We start from the raw sequence: 16,909 nt of genomic DNA on the forward strand, positions 1-16,909 counted from the left end.
CTGATTATATAGATTACTATCACTTTTGCCCCTATTACTATCTTATGTTACAGTGCTTGCAGAGTAGGAACTCAGTATTTGTAGAGCACCAAATAATCTAAAATTTGAACTTCAGAAATACTTCATCCTGGATAGGGGAGATATTATAATGAACTCAAATGACTCTTAATAAACATTCTACAATGAGCTCAATAAAGTTCAAAAAACAGCACTTACCAAAGTAAAGAATGCCAGTTTTGTCTCCATTGTAAAATCCCATTTTTTAAGTGATGGTACTATTTTAAATGGCTTCGAAAGGTCTATGCAGAGGTTCTCAAAGTGTAAAGCAGCTTGAGCTTTATAAGTTAGTTCAATTGGTATTTACTGACCACCTGCCTTCTGCAAGGCGCCCAGCTGCACAAGAAAAGGCACTCATACATATTGTAGGATGCAGACACTAAACTGGAGAACAACTCATAAACCCAGAAGTGAAGTGTAATGTTAGCATGGTAAGATGGGAGGGACTAAGAAAAGGGAAAGGGCAGTACTGGTTGAAAAAGTAAAGTCCAGTAGAACTTTCTGGAGGTTTGGCTTGAGCTACACTTTGGCAAATACAATTTGAATAGAATAGGGGAAAGTTAGTATGTACAGAATACAGTGATTTCTGTGTGTCTGTATAGGCCTTTAGAAGTAGGTTGGCACAAGTTTATAGCAAGCTTTGTATGCTAGAATGAAGAGCTTTAGACTATTCCGTTCAAACCATTTGCTTTAGAAAAGTACTAGACATTTAGCTTGTACCTTATAAGACATGGATATAAAACCCTGGACTGCGGTTAAACTGTGAATGCTGGTATTTCAATAGACTGTAAGCATCACACCTGATTCAATGCTGTATCTTTTATTGAAGCACAATGTACCTACATAGTAAACACTTGGTAAATGTCTGCTGAATGACCAAATGACTTCTAGAATGAATTAGTCAGCTCAAAGTCCAAATATGGGGGCTCCAGCTGGAAACCCACCTAGGCTTTGATCAAACAGCTACACCTGAAAGTTTTATGTTAAGATAACAATCCCACACATCAGATTTCTGTAGAATAGGTGAGCCCCAGCTCTAGCTCCTCTCCCCAGCACAATCACAGCAGTCAGATAAAGTCGAGGAGTTTATTAAGGAAATATGACAGGCAAAGACACCTCAAGTGACAGAAAAAAAAATTCTGAAAATGTCCCTTCAAGCCAAGTGGGGGCCTGGCCTTGACCTCCCCAAAAGAACAATAAACTGGTGAGTCAGCAACATTCTCTGGCAGCCATCTTGCCAGGGCATGAGTGTCTCAGCCAGGACTGTCTCCTACCCCCAACAAAGGTGGAAAGGAGACAAAGACTGTTCACAGACAGAATGAATGCAGAGGCAATGAGAGCTGTAAGGAAAGTCTAAGAGAGAAAGAGAGGGTCGGGGAGGACCTTTACAAAGAGTCCCAGGTTTCTGGCTCTGAGTGCCTCAAATACATTGACAAGTAGTTCTACAAAATGTTACTGAAAAGGTGAAATGCCTAATGATTTCAAAATTTCCCCTGGACTTTTCCCCACATGCCACATCACACTGCCAGATGTACATGGCAGAGCCCAAAGGCCACATTTTTGAAGAAAGAAAAACAAGAATAAGCCACACTGCTCTTTAAAGAAAGAAGGAGCTGAAGGCTGCTGGGGCCTTTCCCACGTATGCCTCTGTAAAGCAACTTCCAGCAGCAGCCTGGCACAGTTCTAGGTGAGGGTTTCACCCTTTGTCACCTGTTGAAGAAAAATTGACAATTAGATAAATTTGAAAGGATTAGAGAGTCTAAAAAAATGTTATTCTAGATCTTAGGTAGTAGGGAGTGGTAGAAAAGACAGCTTTGAAGTCTCAGACACCTGGTTCAAATCCAGGAAAGGTATTAAACTTCCCTAAGCCTGCTTCCAGGTTTCTTTTAGCAATAAGTGGAAATGTGCATTCTCTCTTGCTCAGCCACTGCTTAGCCTCATGAGGAAGCATCTTGTCCACTATACTCACCCGTGCTTCAATGTACTCTATTCTCCGTTCAAGGGCTGTCAATTTCTCATTTAGTGTTGCGAGTCTTGAACGACAAGACATATCTGGTAAAAGGAGACTGATGTTCAGGATTAATGCCATTCCAGAAACACACACACACACACACACACACACACACACACATGCACCCAGAGCTAAAGAAGAATAATGATGTATCATGCCAAGGACAAACAGAAGTGAGTAGGCAAAGCAGGGGAGTGAAGAGGACAAGGTGAGAAGTATCTTAGGAGCATAGCTGCTTAGAATAGATCTATTGAACTTCTTACCAAATGTGGTAGGCAGAGAATAGCAGCCCCCAAAGATGTCCACATTCTAATCCTTGGAACCTGGGAATATGTATCTTACATGACAAAAGGGACTTTGTAGATGTGATTAAGTTTAAGAACCTTAAGATCCTGGATTATCTAGATGGGCCCAACCTAATCAAAAGTTCATAAATGTAGATGAGAAAGGAAGAGGAAAGGCAGAAATGGAGATCTGAAGTGTGAGAGGGACTCAACTTGCCACTGTTGGCTTTGAAGATGGAGGAAGAGGGCCATAAGCCAAAGGATGCAAGTGATCTTTAGAAGCTGGGAACAGCTCTCAGCCAACAGCCTACAAGGAAACAGGGATCCTAGTCCTTCAGCTGCAAGAAACTGAAGTCTGTGAACAACCCAATGAGTAAGAAACAGATCCTCCCCAAGAGCCTCTAGAAAGGAAGGCACCCTGCTGACATCTTGAGTTCAGCCCAGTGAATTAGTGGGGGACTTCTGATCTATACAATAAAAAATTATGGGGTTTAAGCCACTACATTTGTCTTGGCAAATTTGTTATGGCAGCAACAGAAAACTAATATACCAGAGCTGTAGTGATGCCCATTTGCTAATAACCAAACTCAAGAGTTTCAAGACAGGGAAATGAAAAAAGGAAGAAAATAATCTCAATAGGGAGGAAAAGTAGAGGCCAAAAGAAAGCAGCAGAGACCACGGGGAAGCAGGGAGGTGTCAGTGTTTCTGAGCTCATAGAAGCCACATCACTACTGTTAGTCTAGGAGGGCATTTAATGTTTCATCAATACCTGCACAGGCCTTTCAGAATGAGAAAACTTGAACATCAAATACCTTGTAGAGCCTATATTCCATCTACAAAATTCATTTTCTTATTCTGTTTTTTCCAATCTTTTGCCACCTCCCTCAAAATGAAACCTAGATTTCCCCAAAATGCCTTTCACTCTGCAAACTTCTTTAACAGAAATCACTTGACTATTCTTTCTCCAACTATTAATATACACGAGAAAATGGTTTCTAGGCATGCTTATTATTTCCTACCACTTCTTCCAACACTGTTGTTCAGTCATCTCTCAATAATCTTCACATTTTAAGTTTAAAATATCCACTCTCTAAGACACCATCCTCCTCAATGATTTAACACTTAGCTCACAATCTTCTTTTTCATCTCTTCCCTGGCTGTTATGCAAAAGTGCTTCAACACCCACTTTGAGACAAATCTTCCTATACCTTGATCTTGCCTCAATTTTCATCATATCCAAATCTTACTCATCTTGCTTGTTTAAACATTCTCCTTCAAGGTTCAGTTCAAATTGGACCTCTGAGAGGTCTTTGCCAGATAGATACAATTCTCCCTCTGCTGTATTTATCTAAACATTTATGATTTACTTTCTAATTTGTAAATTACTTATGTCCTTAGTCTTGGGTTATCATTTCTCTCTTTGGATAAAGAAGAGATTTAACAAACAAGAGTGTTCGCCACTATTACTTAGAAATGCTTTGATAAAGTATTGCATGTCTTTGAGAGACTATGAAAACAGCTACTAAAAATCAGAAGTTTGAGTATTAATGACATGAAAAAATGTTCCTGGGACAAAATTCAATTATATTTATGTATCGTAATTTATAATTTATTTATCTACGTCTGTTTCCCCAGTAGAATGAGTTAATCCAAGGTAGATACTGCCTCTTATTAATCTTTATAACCTTAGCATCTTGCCTTGGCACATAGGTGTTTATTGAAAACCTGATGGATTCTGGTATATTAGTGGAACAAAAGATTGACTCTAGTGTGACTCCACTAATTTTACAAGTGGAGAAATGTAAGTTTAGATAAGTTGAGGGCCCATCATGGGTCACTGATGGAACAAAATAGTAGCAGAGTTGAGTTCAAAGCCCAGTTCTGTCATTACCCAGTATGATACTTCTTCCCATCACACTGTCTCACTAAACACTGCTACCATGGACCATCCTTCTGAGCTTCTGGGGCTGTAACTTATTCCCCACATCTCTTAAAATTTGCTTACAGCTCTACTCTTCCACTTTCTAGTCCATTTTTTTTGTTTGTTTCCATATTAGATCCTTTCCCACTCATCTATTTTCACCGCTACTCTTCAGTATTCTTTTTTAAAATAGCTTTATGGATATATAATTATATACCATCAAGTTCACCTGCTTGAAATATATAATTCAATGGTTTATAGAATATTTAGAGCTATGCAGCCATCACCATAATCTAATTTTAGAACATTTTCATAATCCCTAAAAGAAACCTCTCTACCAATTGGTAACCATTCCCCATTCTGCCTCCTCTCAGCTCCTGGCAACCACTAATCTTTCTGTCTCTATGGATTTGCCTATTCTGGACACTCTTCGTTCTTTTTAATTATTTTTTTAATCTACTAGTACTGCTTCTTCTAATTCCGAGGTCTATCTTGAGTAGAAGTACCTTAGTACTCTAATTTTCCTGGATACACTGCTAAGACTGTCCAACAGGACCAAATCTCTTTCAGTCAGGTTTTTAGAAGCTCAGAGGCACATCATGTATGCTATTCAGTAGCAGCATGAATGTTATCACTGACAACCTGTCATTTCCCATAAAAAGCCAAAATTATCCAGAAGGGCGGGGTGCTAAGAGGGACTCCTTTCTGGATGGCTGTCCTGTTCTGGCTCTGTCAATCTGGTAATTAATCAGAATCTAAAAACATGATGCTATTGGCCTACATGGATAAAGCACTGTTGAGAAATATGAAATGTTGAACATCAGACACTTTGGTTATAATGGTTCAAACAAAACACTGGGAAAACATTCAGCAGGGGAAAAATCTAAAACCAAAGTGCATTTATGTGTACATTATCACCAGACTTTAACTGAAAATGCCAGTTGTTCTCATCAGGGTGCTTGATAGTGTGTACAGTAGTAGTCCCCCCCCTTATCAGGAGGGGATGAGTCCCAAGACCCACCTTCCCATGAATGCCTGAAACCACAGATAGTACCAAACTTTATATATACTATGTTTTTCCCTATACATATATACCTATGGTAAAGTTGAATTTATAAATTAGGCATAGTAAGAGATTAACAATAATAAAATAATTATAATACACTGTAATGAAAGGTTATGTGAATGTGGTCTCTCTCAAAATATACTGTACTATACTCACCCTTCTTGTGATAATGTGAGATGATAAAACAACTTTGTGATGAGATGAAGTGAGGTGAATGATACAGGCACTGTGATGTAGCATTAGGCTACTACTGACCTTCTGACAATATGTTACAAGTACTTTACGGCTTCTCTTTGGCATATTGGAATTGCCGGCATCACTACTCTTGTGCTTTGGGGCCATTATAAAGTAAAATAAGGATTATCTGAACACAAGCACTGCGATATTACAGCAGTGGATCTGGTTACTAAGTGACTAACAGCATGTATTTTATATAGTGTGGATATGCTGGAAAAGGAATGATTCATGTTCTGGGCGAGATGGAGCAGGACAGCAAGAGATTTCATCACACTGCTCAGAACGACACACAATTTAAAACTTATAAACTGTTTATTTCTAGAATATTCCATTTAATATTTTCAAACCACAGTTGACCACAAGTAACTGAAACTGTGGAAAGCAAACTAACAGACAAGGAGGGACAACTGTATACATTATCACTGCTGACAAATGCCAGTTACCGAACATCCTTCTCTGAACTCTTAACTGCATATAGTCTTAGCCTACAAAAATCAAAACTATCTTTCTCTTGAATTGTTTTTGCAGGAAAGTCTTATTTCTCCAACAAAATTCTAAATGTCTTAGGAGTGGCTACTATGTCCATTTATTCTTATTTATTTCTTTCTCACAGCATCTGATACACAGCTGGGTCACAACAGGCATTCTGTATTTGTTGGCTAAGTATAAAAACTGAGATTTAAAAATCATCACATTCTCTATTTTTCATTATACTTCTCTGCACATATTAGCTTTAGGATCAGAAAAATGGTATAAAAATAAAAAAGCTATCATATGTGACAATCTTTTTAATAACTTCATCAATACTATTCTGTACTACTCAAAGTACAGAACAGGCCTAACATTAGGATGTTATCACTGCATTATGATCTGTGGGTCTTCAGGCTCAGGTGGTCTTCCAATGTTTGAAGAGAAAACCACAAAGAGATCATAACTCTACTCGCACCAGCTGGAATCAAAGAGAAAAGCTGGTCAGAAAGTCGTTAGATATCTTGGAAAAACAGTTCCCTCTCCAAAGCATATGGCCTACACAGAGTCTCTGGGGTCAGGGTGAGGATTCTAGCATAACTGGCATTTTCAGAGAGTTCCAGATGCCTTCTCAAAGTAAACTCCCATTAATTTAGTGTTCAGAAATTAAGATATTACATTACCAAATCCAAATTTAGGGGGCTGAGATACTAGATTACTTTTAATAATGAAAAACAGCCCCAGTTTGACTTGTTATTTTAGATACTTTATTGATTGAACTGACAATCTTAATACTTTGCTTGGCTATTCTGTGTGTACATATCAGATATTAACTTCTACCAGGTAAATTCTATTAATTCTGCTTTTTCAAGTTAAAACTCTCCACATCAGTCATTTTTTTCCAACAATTTTCCACTGCCTCTCCAGACTAAGCCAAAACTGTGATCCTGTTATCATTGCATCCTTCCCCTAGTGTGCAATATTTTGGTTCTTCTTATATAGCCCTTCCTCTGAGGGAATGTTACGAGTAAAGAATGTTGTGAGGAATCTCCAATAATAGTTCACCTTGCCAAGAAAGTGGGAGAAACCAATTATGAGAACTAACTGACAGAGTTTGCATAGAACTTTTTTTAAAAAGCCTCTGAGGAAATCCAGACTATCTGAGTAGCTGGGTGAATAGGTCAGTATTTCTCACATGTTTTCAGTTCATTAAAATCAATTAATCTAGCCTCTTTGATCCTCAGTCTACTGTCTCCAAACCCGCTTATCTTTTTCACTAACCCATGATCCTTCACTCACAGTCCTCAAAAAATTTCACTATACTTGAGATCTGAGTTCTTGATACCTTTTCTACTACAACCACTATAGCAAGTTATGTGTGTGAATGTTTTATTGACATATATATTTATACTGTTCTCTTCTCTCAATACTACCCCCACCTCTATTCTCTGATGAGTAAAGAAATCCACCATACCAAGACACATCAAGATTATAGTCCTATACACCTTGTATCTAAGTATATTAATACAAAAACAATGTTTTGCTTTGTTCTGAAGTTATTTTGTCTTCAAGACAGAAATTCTTTGAGTGCAGGAAATGGTTCTTACTGTGTCCCCCACAGTGCCTGAGAGAATTGTGCACTGAGATCTAGTTTCTCTTACTGATGCTTTCTGACAGAATTCATGTCGCATCTTTAGAACTCATCAGTTCTCCAGTTAGAAAATAATACATTTAAAAATCTTTTTTACACATCATTTCCCCTAATCGTAATTGCTTAATGTTGCTGAATTAGTGGAACAGTGGCACACGAGTTGAAAAAAGATCACTAGATGTTATCCCTACACCTTGTGATTACATAAGAAAGTCTACCCAGTGCTCAGTTCTTCTAAAGAAACACTTGGAGAACATGAGGTGGGAGCCTCTGTTACAGGCTTGCTGTTGAGAAGGATATGGGGAACAATGTAGAAAGAATTTAAGACTGTCATGAGCAGGCCATGCCTAGGAAAGATTTTGGTAGAAGCAGACAGAACACCTACGGTCTGATGGATACCAACAATACTGAGATTTCCATGGCCTTACACGATCTTACCTCTGGAACTTACCTCTGACCCCATCGCCTACGACTCTCATCATAGCAAAACGGAAGACAAGAAGGGATGAATAAGAAAAGTGGTGAAGTGGGAACTAAAAAGCATGGCGTTACTGGGTTTCGACTCGATTCTGAAGGAGATAGGGCCCAGTCAAGAGTCTTTAAACAGGACAGCAACACCGCCCTGTTTAAAGATGCGTTCTGGAAGGCGCACTCTGAGTGCAAAGCAGGAAAACTGGAAGGGAAGCTGAACACAAAGGAAGCAAGAACATCGAAGAGATGAAAAACGACAGAGGGTGGATGGAGCTGCCTGATGTGTCTGGAAAAAGGACTTGTTAAGGGATCCGGGATGATGGCAATGAGGCCGAAAAGCTCAGCCTGGAGCAGGATAACCTTACAAGGACTACCCAGTGGAGCCTGAGGGTCAAGGAGGGAGGAGGAAGTGGGGCCTGAAAAGGAAACGAAAAGCAGCAGGAGCCGAGGGCTCCCAGAGAGAGCCCCCTTCGAAGTCTCTCAGAGCCCCCGCCAAGCTGCCTCAAAATCCTCCCTCCATCCCGCCTCCCCCTGCTCGCCCTCTGACCGAACGAGTTGAGAAAGTCCGCAATCTTCTTGATGCTACTGGTGATGACCTCAATGTATTCCCGGTTCGCCCAGTCCTGGTGAATCTCCCGCTGTACCGGGTCCTCTTGCCCAGCCATGGCTGCCGCCTAAGGAAAAGCGACTGCGCAGGCGCCCCGACCCTCCAGGCCGCCCGTGCGCCTGCGCCGCCAGGTCACGCCCATCCCTTGGCACCCACGAATCGACGGGCATAGTGTTGCGCCTGCGCGACGTGTCAAGCCCTCTCCTGAGTTTTCACTCTGCTCCCACGCCGCTGAAAGTTTCCTCAGCTCCGGCGGAGAGGATGGAGTGCGCAAGCGCCAAGAGCCCGAACCATCACAAACCGGGTCACTGGCAGTTAGGGTCGTTAGGGGACGCTTGGAGCCTCGTCACCCCTTCTCTTAGCTGCGCCAAACATAAGTTGCTGTCTGTGTCAGCAATAAGTTGGGCATAACCGATTAAACCACATTAAATACTAGTCATTTAAAAAATGTCTTTCAACAACACAGCGTGATGTTCCACCTTGCATTTACCAAATGAACAAAATGTTATTTTTTGAACAGTAATGCCCAGTGCTGGAGGAAATTAATAGGCTCATAAATAGCTGGTCACACTGTAAACTGGCACAAACCCTTCAGAAAGAAATTTGTAAATTCATAGCAAGAGCTGTAAAAATTTTCAAACTTTTTGACCTGACCATTAAGAAAATAATTGAAAAAGAGAAGAAAAAAAAAAAACACTAAGCACTAAGGTGCTCTTTTTTAGCATTATCTATTAAAAAAACAAAGACAACTAAATCTCCACGGTTGGAGAATAGGTAAACAGTGGTACAGGCACTTACAGGCAATGGAATGCAGTCATTTAATTATAAAGACTATGGCAACATAACGCACATAATAAATTGAAGGGAAAAACAAAATAGAAATTTTTATTCAATTACAATTATGCAAAAATTATGACAGCTTAAGGACAAGAAGGATATACCAAAAATGTTCACATATAGTTTTTAAGGTAGTGGAATTACAGACAATTTTATTTTGTTTAAGGGAATACTTACAATCTGACTTGGGCAAGTAAATTAAAAAACAGTCATTATTTCTAGCAGTAGCTGAGGAAAAACCATTACTAACAATCCTTTACTCAGATTTTACAAGCTATAAAACTGCTTTTAGACCTACTACCTCAGAGGACTCTCACAAACACTGTGGGGAGAAGTCAAGAATTTTACCGATGAAAAAACTGAAGTTCAAGGTCACACGGCCAATTAAGTGGTGAACCCTCACCAGCTGATTCCAGACACCAGATACCTGAAAACAGTTTAAAGTCTATCTAAGCTCTCCTATGTATTTATATAAATGGTTTCTAAAATAATTAATATAGACCCTAAATATAGAATTCCAGACATCCAGAAGACTTCTCTCTTCCATTAAGACCCTGCTTCTCAAGTGAAGTCTTCACTGTTGAAGTCAGCATTTTGCGTGCATGTCACAGAGAAGTCAGATCTGCAGGGCATCTCAGTTTTAAATCACAAAATCTACCAAAGAGGAGACACTTCACCCCTTGAACACTGGTTTCTGCATGAGTAATACAGGAATTACATCATAGATGGGTTAGGATTGTTGGGAGAATTATGTAAGAAAGGATAAATAAAACACTAAGCAATGCCTGACTCTTCACAAAGCATGCACCCATGATCAGTTTACATTTCTTTTTATGCAGAAAGCAGAAAATTAAATACACGTATCGGTTAGAAAGTCAAGGGAAGACGTGTCTTTTTTCCTGCTCGATAGGCGTGCATTTATAAATTCTATCTTCTTGCCTGAGATCATTCCAATGCAGCAACAAAAGCCTTCAGAACTCTGGGTTACTCAGCCCGAATGTCCACTGAGCAGGGTTTAATAAGGACTTTTAACACTAACTATAGGTCCCGGAACTTTTATGCAGGTTCCTGACCACACTGTGCGAGTTCTCTGGTACACAGACGTGGCAAGGTGGGTAGGAGGCAGAGAGGAAGGGAGAGGACGGATTTGAACCCGCACTCCTGAACACTGAGTTCTGGACCTGGTGTTCGGGGTGAGGGGGGAAGGGGGCTGGAGGGGGTGGTGGTGGTTGGGGTGTGCGTGCGTGCGTGCGTGTGTGTGTGGGGAAGACCAGACCTGACACATTCTGGCGGGGTGCCTCGAGCCCCCCACCTCCCGCCTAGGCTTGGTCTACCCCCCACCCCCACCCCCCGCCACTGCCCCCTTCCCGGTCCTGGGTCACAAAGGCGGTTGCCAGGCGCCGGTGGAGAAAAGATGCGGCCCAGGAACAGCAGTCGCCACTCTGGAGCGTGCTGCCGGCGGAGTTCAGCAGGTGAGCGCCCAGTCCGGATGGTAGGTCCGGGCCTGGGCTCCCACCGCCACCTCCGCCTGGGCTAGAGTCGTCTGGCCTCCCCGCTCCTGGTTAGGGACCCTGAGGGGAAAGCCCCTTCTACCGGCTGGGGGCTGGGAGGGGAAGGTCCCCTCAATCCAGGCAGCTCCAGTCCCTCATCGCAGTTCACAGTTCACAAGGACCTCAGCTGACTTTGACGTTGCCTTCCCCTTTCCCAGGTGGGGACATGGCAGGGGAGGCACTCGGTTTCATGGAGCGGTATGAAAGAGAAGCCTTTTTGGCCAGGAGAAAGTGTTCCCTGTCTGGGAGCTATTAGAGCAGCTTGAATAGACTTTTCTAGGTTCAATCCCTCTTAGAGTGGACAATGGTGACCTCCCTGGTGGTGGGAGTGGGGGTGAACCATCTTTATGTAAACTTCTATGTGAAAGTGGTGGAAAGACCTGGGATCAGAAGCCCTTCTCATATGTTGTTGGTTCTGTGGAACTTAGGCTGGATATCTGACAGTCTTTTTACCTCTGGTCCCATTTGCTCTTAGGAAGCGAGTTAGGAAAAGGATGCTAGAATGAAATACTTTTTTTTGTCATACTCTCATCTTCCACCCCACCTTGCCATCGTGATGTACCAGAGCAGCCCTGCCCTTGGATGGATACTCTTAGGGTCATGATGTCAAGCATCAGAAGCCTTTCATAGGCTGTTTGGAACAGATAACTATCCCTTGAGTGTCATTTTCTCATCCTAAGGTAGCCCAGACATTTGAACATAATATGCAAAAGGGCCTGCATAGGTCAAGAGAAACATGCTAGTTGGAGGAAATCAACAAATCTCCTTTATACTTACTGATCATTATCAGGGGCAGGTGTTCTAGTTTGAAATGTCACCAACAATCTTTTTTAAATGTGAACTTTACTGTCTCATAAATTATGGTGGTGTCAACTTTTCACAGCATTATTGGGCAATTACTGGATGGGATGGGATCAGATCTGCTGTTACCTTTTGTGAGAAAAGAGAGAAGGAGCTGAGAAATACATCTGGGTTGGAAAGAAAATGGATCTGTTATGTCCCTTAAACAGGGGTTCCCCACTCCACTCACCTCACCCCATCCCCACCCTGTCATGGACCTGTTAGGAACTGGGCTGCACAGCAGGAAGTGAGTGGTGGGCAGGCAAGCTAGCAAGCCAGCAAGCAAAGCTTCATCTGTATTTGCAGCTGCTCCCTAGCACTAGCATCACCACCTCAGCTCCACCTCAGATCATCGGGCATTAGATTGTCATAGGAGCACCAGTCCCTGGTGCCAAAAAGGTTGGGGACCACTGCCTTAACATAATAGGTACATGCTCAAAAAAATGTTAAATGTTAAAAATGTGAGCTTTGTCTGAATTCAGGAAAACCCTTTATGTAATGGCAATTTGAAGGTAGGATGGTGAAAAATCTTAATTTTCTACTGGCATACATTTTGAGTTAGCAGACATCCTCCCAGCCCTTTCATTTTCAAAGGGGAAAAAAATCAAGTTCTTAACCAGTGTGTCTCCCATAGATTAAGAAAAAACAAAAAACATGCCTAGAACCAGAAAAACCTTTAGAAATTTTTAAAGACTGGCCTTTGGAAATGTTTTTTTCTCCCAGCCTGGTATTCCTCTGAGGTGGTACATAAGTAGCTCAGGGCCCTGAGAGAGTGACAAACTTGTATCAGAAAACAGTTTTTAGGGCCAAGACGAGACCGTCTCCATAATTAAGAATAGTGACAGCTGAAGTTCCTTAAAAGGAACAGCAAAAAAGTTCTCAAACTGTAAGAATCCCCAGAGGGTTTGTTTAAGCACAGATTGCAGGGCCTTATCTTCATTTCTGATTTTATAGGTCTGACATGGGGCCCAAGAATTTGCATTTCTCCCATATTCTCAGATGATGCTGAAGGTATTAGTCCTGGGATCATACTTTGAGAACCACTGGTGTAAAGTATATGAGATTCAATCTCAAATATTACATAAAATGTGGACTTCCTGAGCTTTTAACCACAAATCACGAAGTGCCAGCAGCTTCTACGATCTCAAGAGATGTAGATTGTCTTTAGCAGTTATCAACATACACTAGGTCCTAATGGTAAATGGGGATACTCCATTTAGGACAAATCCATTTCCTCATTGTCAAATAGGTTAAAACCTATGTTCAGAGGCTTGTGATGAGGGTTAATAAAGTTTTAGTACACATAGCACTTGCCATATTCAATATTTGTTACCATCCTCTATTGTTCTTTACTGCATTCTAGTGCTCTATAACATCTATTGGAAACTGTTCATGGGAGCTAGAGTAAGTTAAAGTCAATAATAAGACAAAGAGATGTGAATTTGAATGGTGATACCCTCACCAAAACCATGCTAAGGAAATTCCATGTTCTGATTCCACTCTTTTAGGACTGTCAATGGCAGGATACCAGCTCTGGTCACCATGGACCCCACTGGACGAGAGCTTCCAATGGCTACGGCACACAACACCTACACCTTCTTCCAAGCACCCCTTTAGGGCTTCCCCCTGCTTCCCACATACCCCTTCTGACCTTGAAGTGCAGCTGTGCTTTCAAGAGGTCACTCTAGTTCTAGACAGCCCATTCTTGGAAACTGGGATGAGTCCCAAGTTACCCTGCCACACATCCGAGCTCCGAACCATGAACAACAAGAAAGGGCTGGTCAGGAAGCCCCAGCCTGTCCGCCTCAGTGGAGTGGATTCCGTCTTTGGCAGGGTCATCACAGCTCAGCCACCAAAGTGGACTGGGACCTTCAGAGTTTCAGACAAGTCAGCCTTTTGCAAAATCATCAGCCGGGAGCACCAGTGGCCCACTGGACTTAAGGAACCTCAGATTCAGATGACAGTGACCATGTGCAAGCAGATGCTGCGCTCTATCCTCTTGCTGTATGCAACATACAAAAAGTGTACCTTTGCCTTGCAACACTCCAAGTAAAGGGTCCCCGTCTGTTTCCTATTCCTTATACCATGCCCTTTGCTATGTGCCTGAAGCTTACAGAAAACTGTTGTAAAGGAAATTTGCTTTTCTGTCAAGCAGTGACAATTCAGGAGCCCCTTTCCTTCCTTCCCCTCCAAAAAGGGGCCAGTGACAGAGCAAGGGAGAACATTTCCATTGTACAATTGGACAACCACTTAAGAGAGTCAAACTAGCACTGACATGTACATGTGACAAAGAACCATTAAACAACCCATATAAACCAATGGGCCTAGTGTGAACTCAAACATCTAAGATCACAATGAATTGGGGAAACAAAGGCATGTCAAAGGAGATATGGATTTCTATATACAAGAGGTTGAAGGGATCTAACATGTATGTGTGGGTCAAGGATTAATTTTAAAAACAAAAAACAACCTCCCCCACCAAAAAAAAAAAAAAAAAAAAAAAAACAAGAACCTAACCAGCCACACCCTAATATTTACACTAGAGAATACAAAAGTGGCAGAAATATTAACAACTATTAAACAATATATATAACTTGGCAAGAAAGAACTTGGTAGTAGCACTGAAACTGGGCTTTCTGGCAGATGTGAGAGCTCCACATTTAGCTGAAGTGTACTAATGTTCTATTTCTAATAAATTATAAGTAATTTTGTAGCATTGTTGTAATTAGGTTATAGGTATAACTCAGAAAAAGTGGAAATAAAATATATATACAAAGTCAATATGATTTTGATGGTGCCTCTTCCCACTTTGTCTTATGTCTACATGATGACCAAAAAAATTTTAAAAGCAGCCAAAATGTTCCTCTTGACTTTCTTTGGGCATTGAAAAGAAATTTCATCACTACAAAAAGATCACAAAGATCTTCTCATCCCAAAGAAAGATGATCCTTAGAACGGGAAACATGATTTTTTGTTGGTAGAACTGATTTTTGGCACTAGTCTTCATTATTTCTCTGCTGAAAATCCAATTCAATTCCATCTAATCCTTGACAAATGAAGGAAATCCAGAAAAGAAAGAAGCTGAGGCAGAACTTAAAACAGAGTTTATTTGTAAACTGGTACAAACCTAAATTCTAAAATAAAAACTAGCATCTAAAGTCCTGAATCATGACTACTCTGCAGCACAGCACTGCCACGTTTGCCCAAACGGATAAGTAATGCTACATGGAATCCTGAGCCAGGGTCCTTCATGATGTTAGATAATCTATAAAATTCACAATTAAGCTGATTCAATAAAGCCTCCACTTTGAGGACAAAATAGGATGCTTCCAGTGAGAAAGGCAGACAGCAGATTTCAAACCCTGAACACAAAATGGTTAGGCTGGCAGAGATGGGGAGGCGGCATCAGTCTTTCTGTGGTCTAATCAGAGTCATCATCGCTCTCATCACTATCTTTTTCTCCATCACTTGCTTCATCATCTTCACCATTCTACAGGGCAAATGATAATTAAATACTTTAGGTCACCTGGATGATCCCATGAATTACAAATCTACTCCCACAGGATTTAAAACTGTACTGTACCATTAAAAATGATAGGTTTTAAACCACTTTGAAAAATGAGTCAGAAGGTCATTCTTGCATCATGACCTCTAAGTCAAGACCATGGTCGAGCCATGGCCCTCCTGCTCTACTGCATGTATGTGACATAGGAACAAAGTGGACATTTACTATAGAATAAAATGTTTGTTAAATTAAAAATTCTGCTGTATCTCAGCAGAAATCCAGTGTAACATTCACTCTGGCTACAACTCTAATCTTGGAGGTCTGCTTAGGAGAAGGTACCAAACGAATAGCATTTGTCTGGCTCAAATTTTTACGAGAACATGGTACAGGTATACTATACAAATAAAATGGAAGACCATGTAGTAAAATAATTTTCATACTAGGTGATCTTTCTGCATTAGCCTCATATTACATTATAGAGAGGCTCCATAGGAGGGGTTCTTAAATCTTAGCTTTTTGGTGTCTATAACCCACCTGAATTGCAATAAAATTTTACAAACATGTACATTTTTCTTTAACTTGCTTTAAAGTTTCAAAAGTATCTGTAGTAGCCTAGAAAAGAATAAGAATCCCTACTGTGATTTTAGTCCTCGGTGGTGGCAGCTTTTGCTTCTGTGCTTTGGTTTTAACCGAATGTGTTCACATTTCTATTTTATATAGTCAAACCATCATGTTTAAATGGTTTAACTCATTCTTCTCAACACTCTGAGAACATTCTGACCTCTTTTCTCCCCTCTAATATGATTTTAAATATGAATTCAGGGAAAATCAGAGGCTATAATTGAAGTTTTCAACTCTATAATGTATGCCACAACTTGAGATAGTTGACCAATTATAAGACTGTGGGTTTTTTTCCTGCCCCCCCAGAAAATTCATATAAGCAAAGAAGCTTTTTTGGAAGGACTGGAGATGGGCATAGAAGTCTTTTTCTATAAACATAAACAGGGAAAATTCTGCAATTTTTCTACCAACTCAGAATAATTAAGAGAATGCAACATCAATGCTATACTCTGGTGCCTTATGCAGAGATACCTCCACTGCTTTGCTCTTGGAGACCTGGGATGGTGTGTCATCCTCACTCTCATTTGCTGCGCTTTCCTGGGAATTCTGGGATATAATCTCTTCACCCTAGATGTGGATGGGCCAAGACAAATGGTGGGTTATAATAATCACATTTGGAGTCTAAAGGAGAGAAAGGCTTAGTTTACAGGCAATACAAAGGAAGATATTTTAGCCATTTGAACATGGTCAAACATGGGCACCAAAATGTTATCCACCATCCAGAGAAGTGATAATCAACCCAAGGTTTCTGAGATACATGTCGCTCTGGTATAATATGTAGTT

At 40.9% G+C, this 16,909-nt stretch overlaps 3 protein-coding genes across 3 annotated transcripts in view; 1 reads left to right on the forward strand and 2 right to left on the reverse strand.

The window, feature by feature from the left end:
• Positions 1–861: 861 nt before the first annotated feature.
• On the reverse strand, positions 862–8,894 carry BRK1 (BRICK1, SCAR/WAVE actin nucleating complex subunit). The gene is made up of 3 exons (XM_011370571.2): positions 8,714–8,894; positions 2,027–2,109; positions 862–1,767 (listed from the first exon to the last, which is right to left on the reverse strand). Exons 1-3 carry the CDS (start codon positions 8,829–8,831, stop codon positions 1,741–1,743), a joined length of 228 nt encoding a protein of 75 aa, XP_011368873.1. The 5' UTR covers positions 8,832–8,894; the 3' UTR covers positions 862–1,740.
• Positions 8,895–12,436: 3,542 nt separating this feature from the next.
• Positions 12,437–14,955, forward strand: FANCD2OS (FANCD2 opposite strand). Its single transcript, XM_023536865.1, has one exon. It carries the CDS (start codon positions 13,517–13,519, stop codon positions 14,051–14,053), a length of 537 nt encoding a protein of 178 aa, XP_023392633.1. The 5' UTR covers positions 12,437–13,516; the 3' UTR covers positions 14,054–14,955.
• A 127-nt stretch (positions 14,956–15,082) lies between these two features.
• Positions 15,083–16,909, reverse strand: part of FANCD2 (Fanconi anemia complementation group D2) — a 51,724-nt gene continuing 49,897 nt past the window's right edge. The window contains exons 42-43 of the mRNA XM_011370665.2: positions 16,598–16,693; positions 15,083–15,490 (exon numbers count right to left, since the gene is read on the reverse strand). Of these exons, the coding sequence (XP_011368967.1) occupies positions 15,422–15,490; positions 16,598–16,693 (165 nt within the window). The 3' untranslated portion in view covers positions 15,083–15,421. The remainder of the gene's footprint in view (positions 15,491–16,597; positions 16,694–16,909) is intronic.

This window comes from Pteropus vampyrus, unplaced genomic scaffold, assembly GCF_000151845.1.
Source record: "Pteropus vampyrus isolate Shadow unplaced genomic scaffold, Pvam_2.0 Scaffold171, whole genome shotgun sequence".
In the NCBI taxonomy this organism is placed as follows: Eukaryota; Metazoa; Chordata; class Mammalia; order Chiroptera; family Pteropodidae; genus Pteropus; species Pteropus vampyrus.

Coding starts and splice junctions, on each gene's coding strand:
- BRK1 (XM_011370571.2), bottom strand. CDS start 8,831: ATGGCTGGGCAAGAGGACCCGGTACAGCGGGAGATTCACCAGGACTGG. Junction 2,110..8,713: donor GGACTTTCTCAACTCGTTCG/GTCAGAGGGCGA, acceptor TCCTTTTACCAG/ATATGTCTTGTCGTTCAAGA. Junction 1,768..2,026: donor TAGAGTACATTGAAGCACGG/GTGAGTATAGTG, acceptor TTTCTTCAACAG/GTGACAAAGGGTGAAACCCT.
- FANCD2OS (XM_023536865.1), top strand. CDS start 13,517: ATGGCAGGATACCAGCTCTGGTCACCATGGACCCCACTGGACGAGAGC.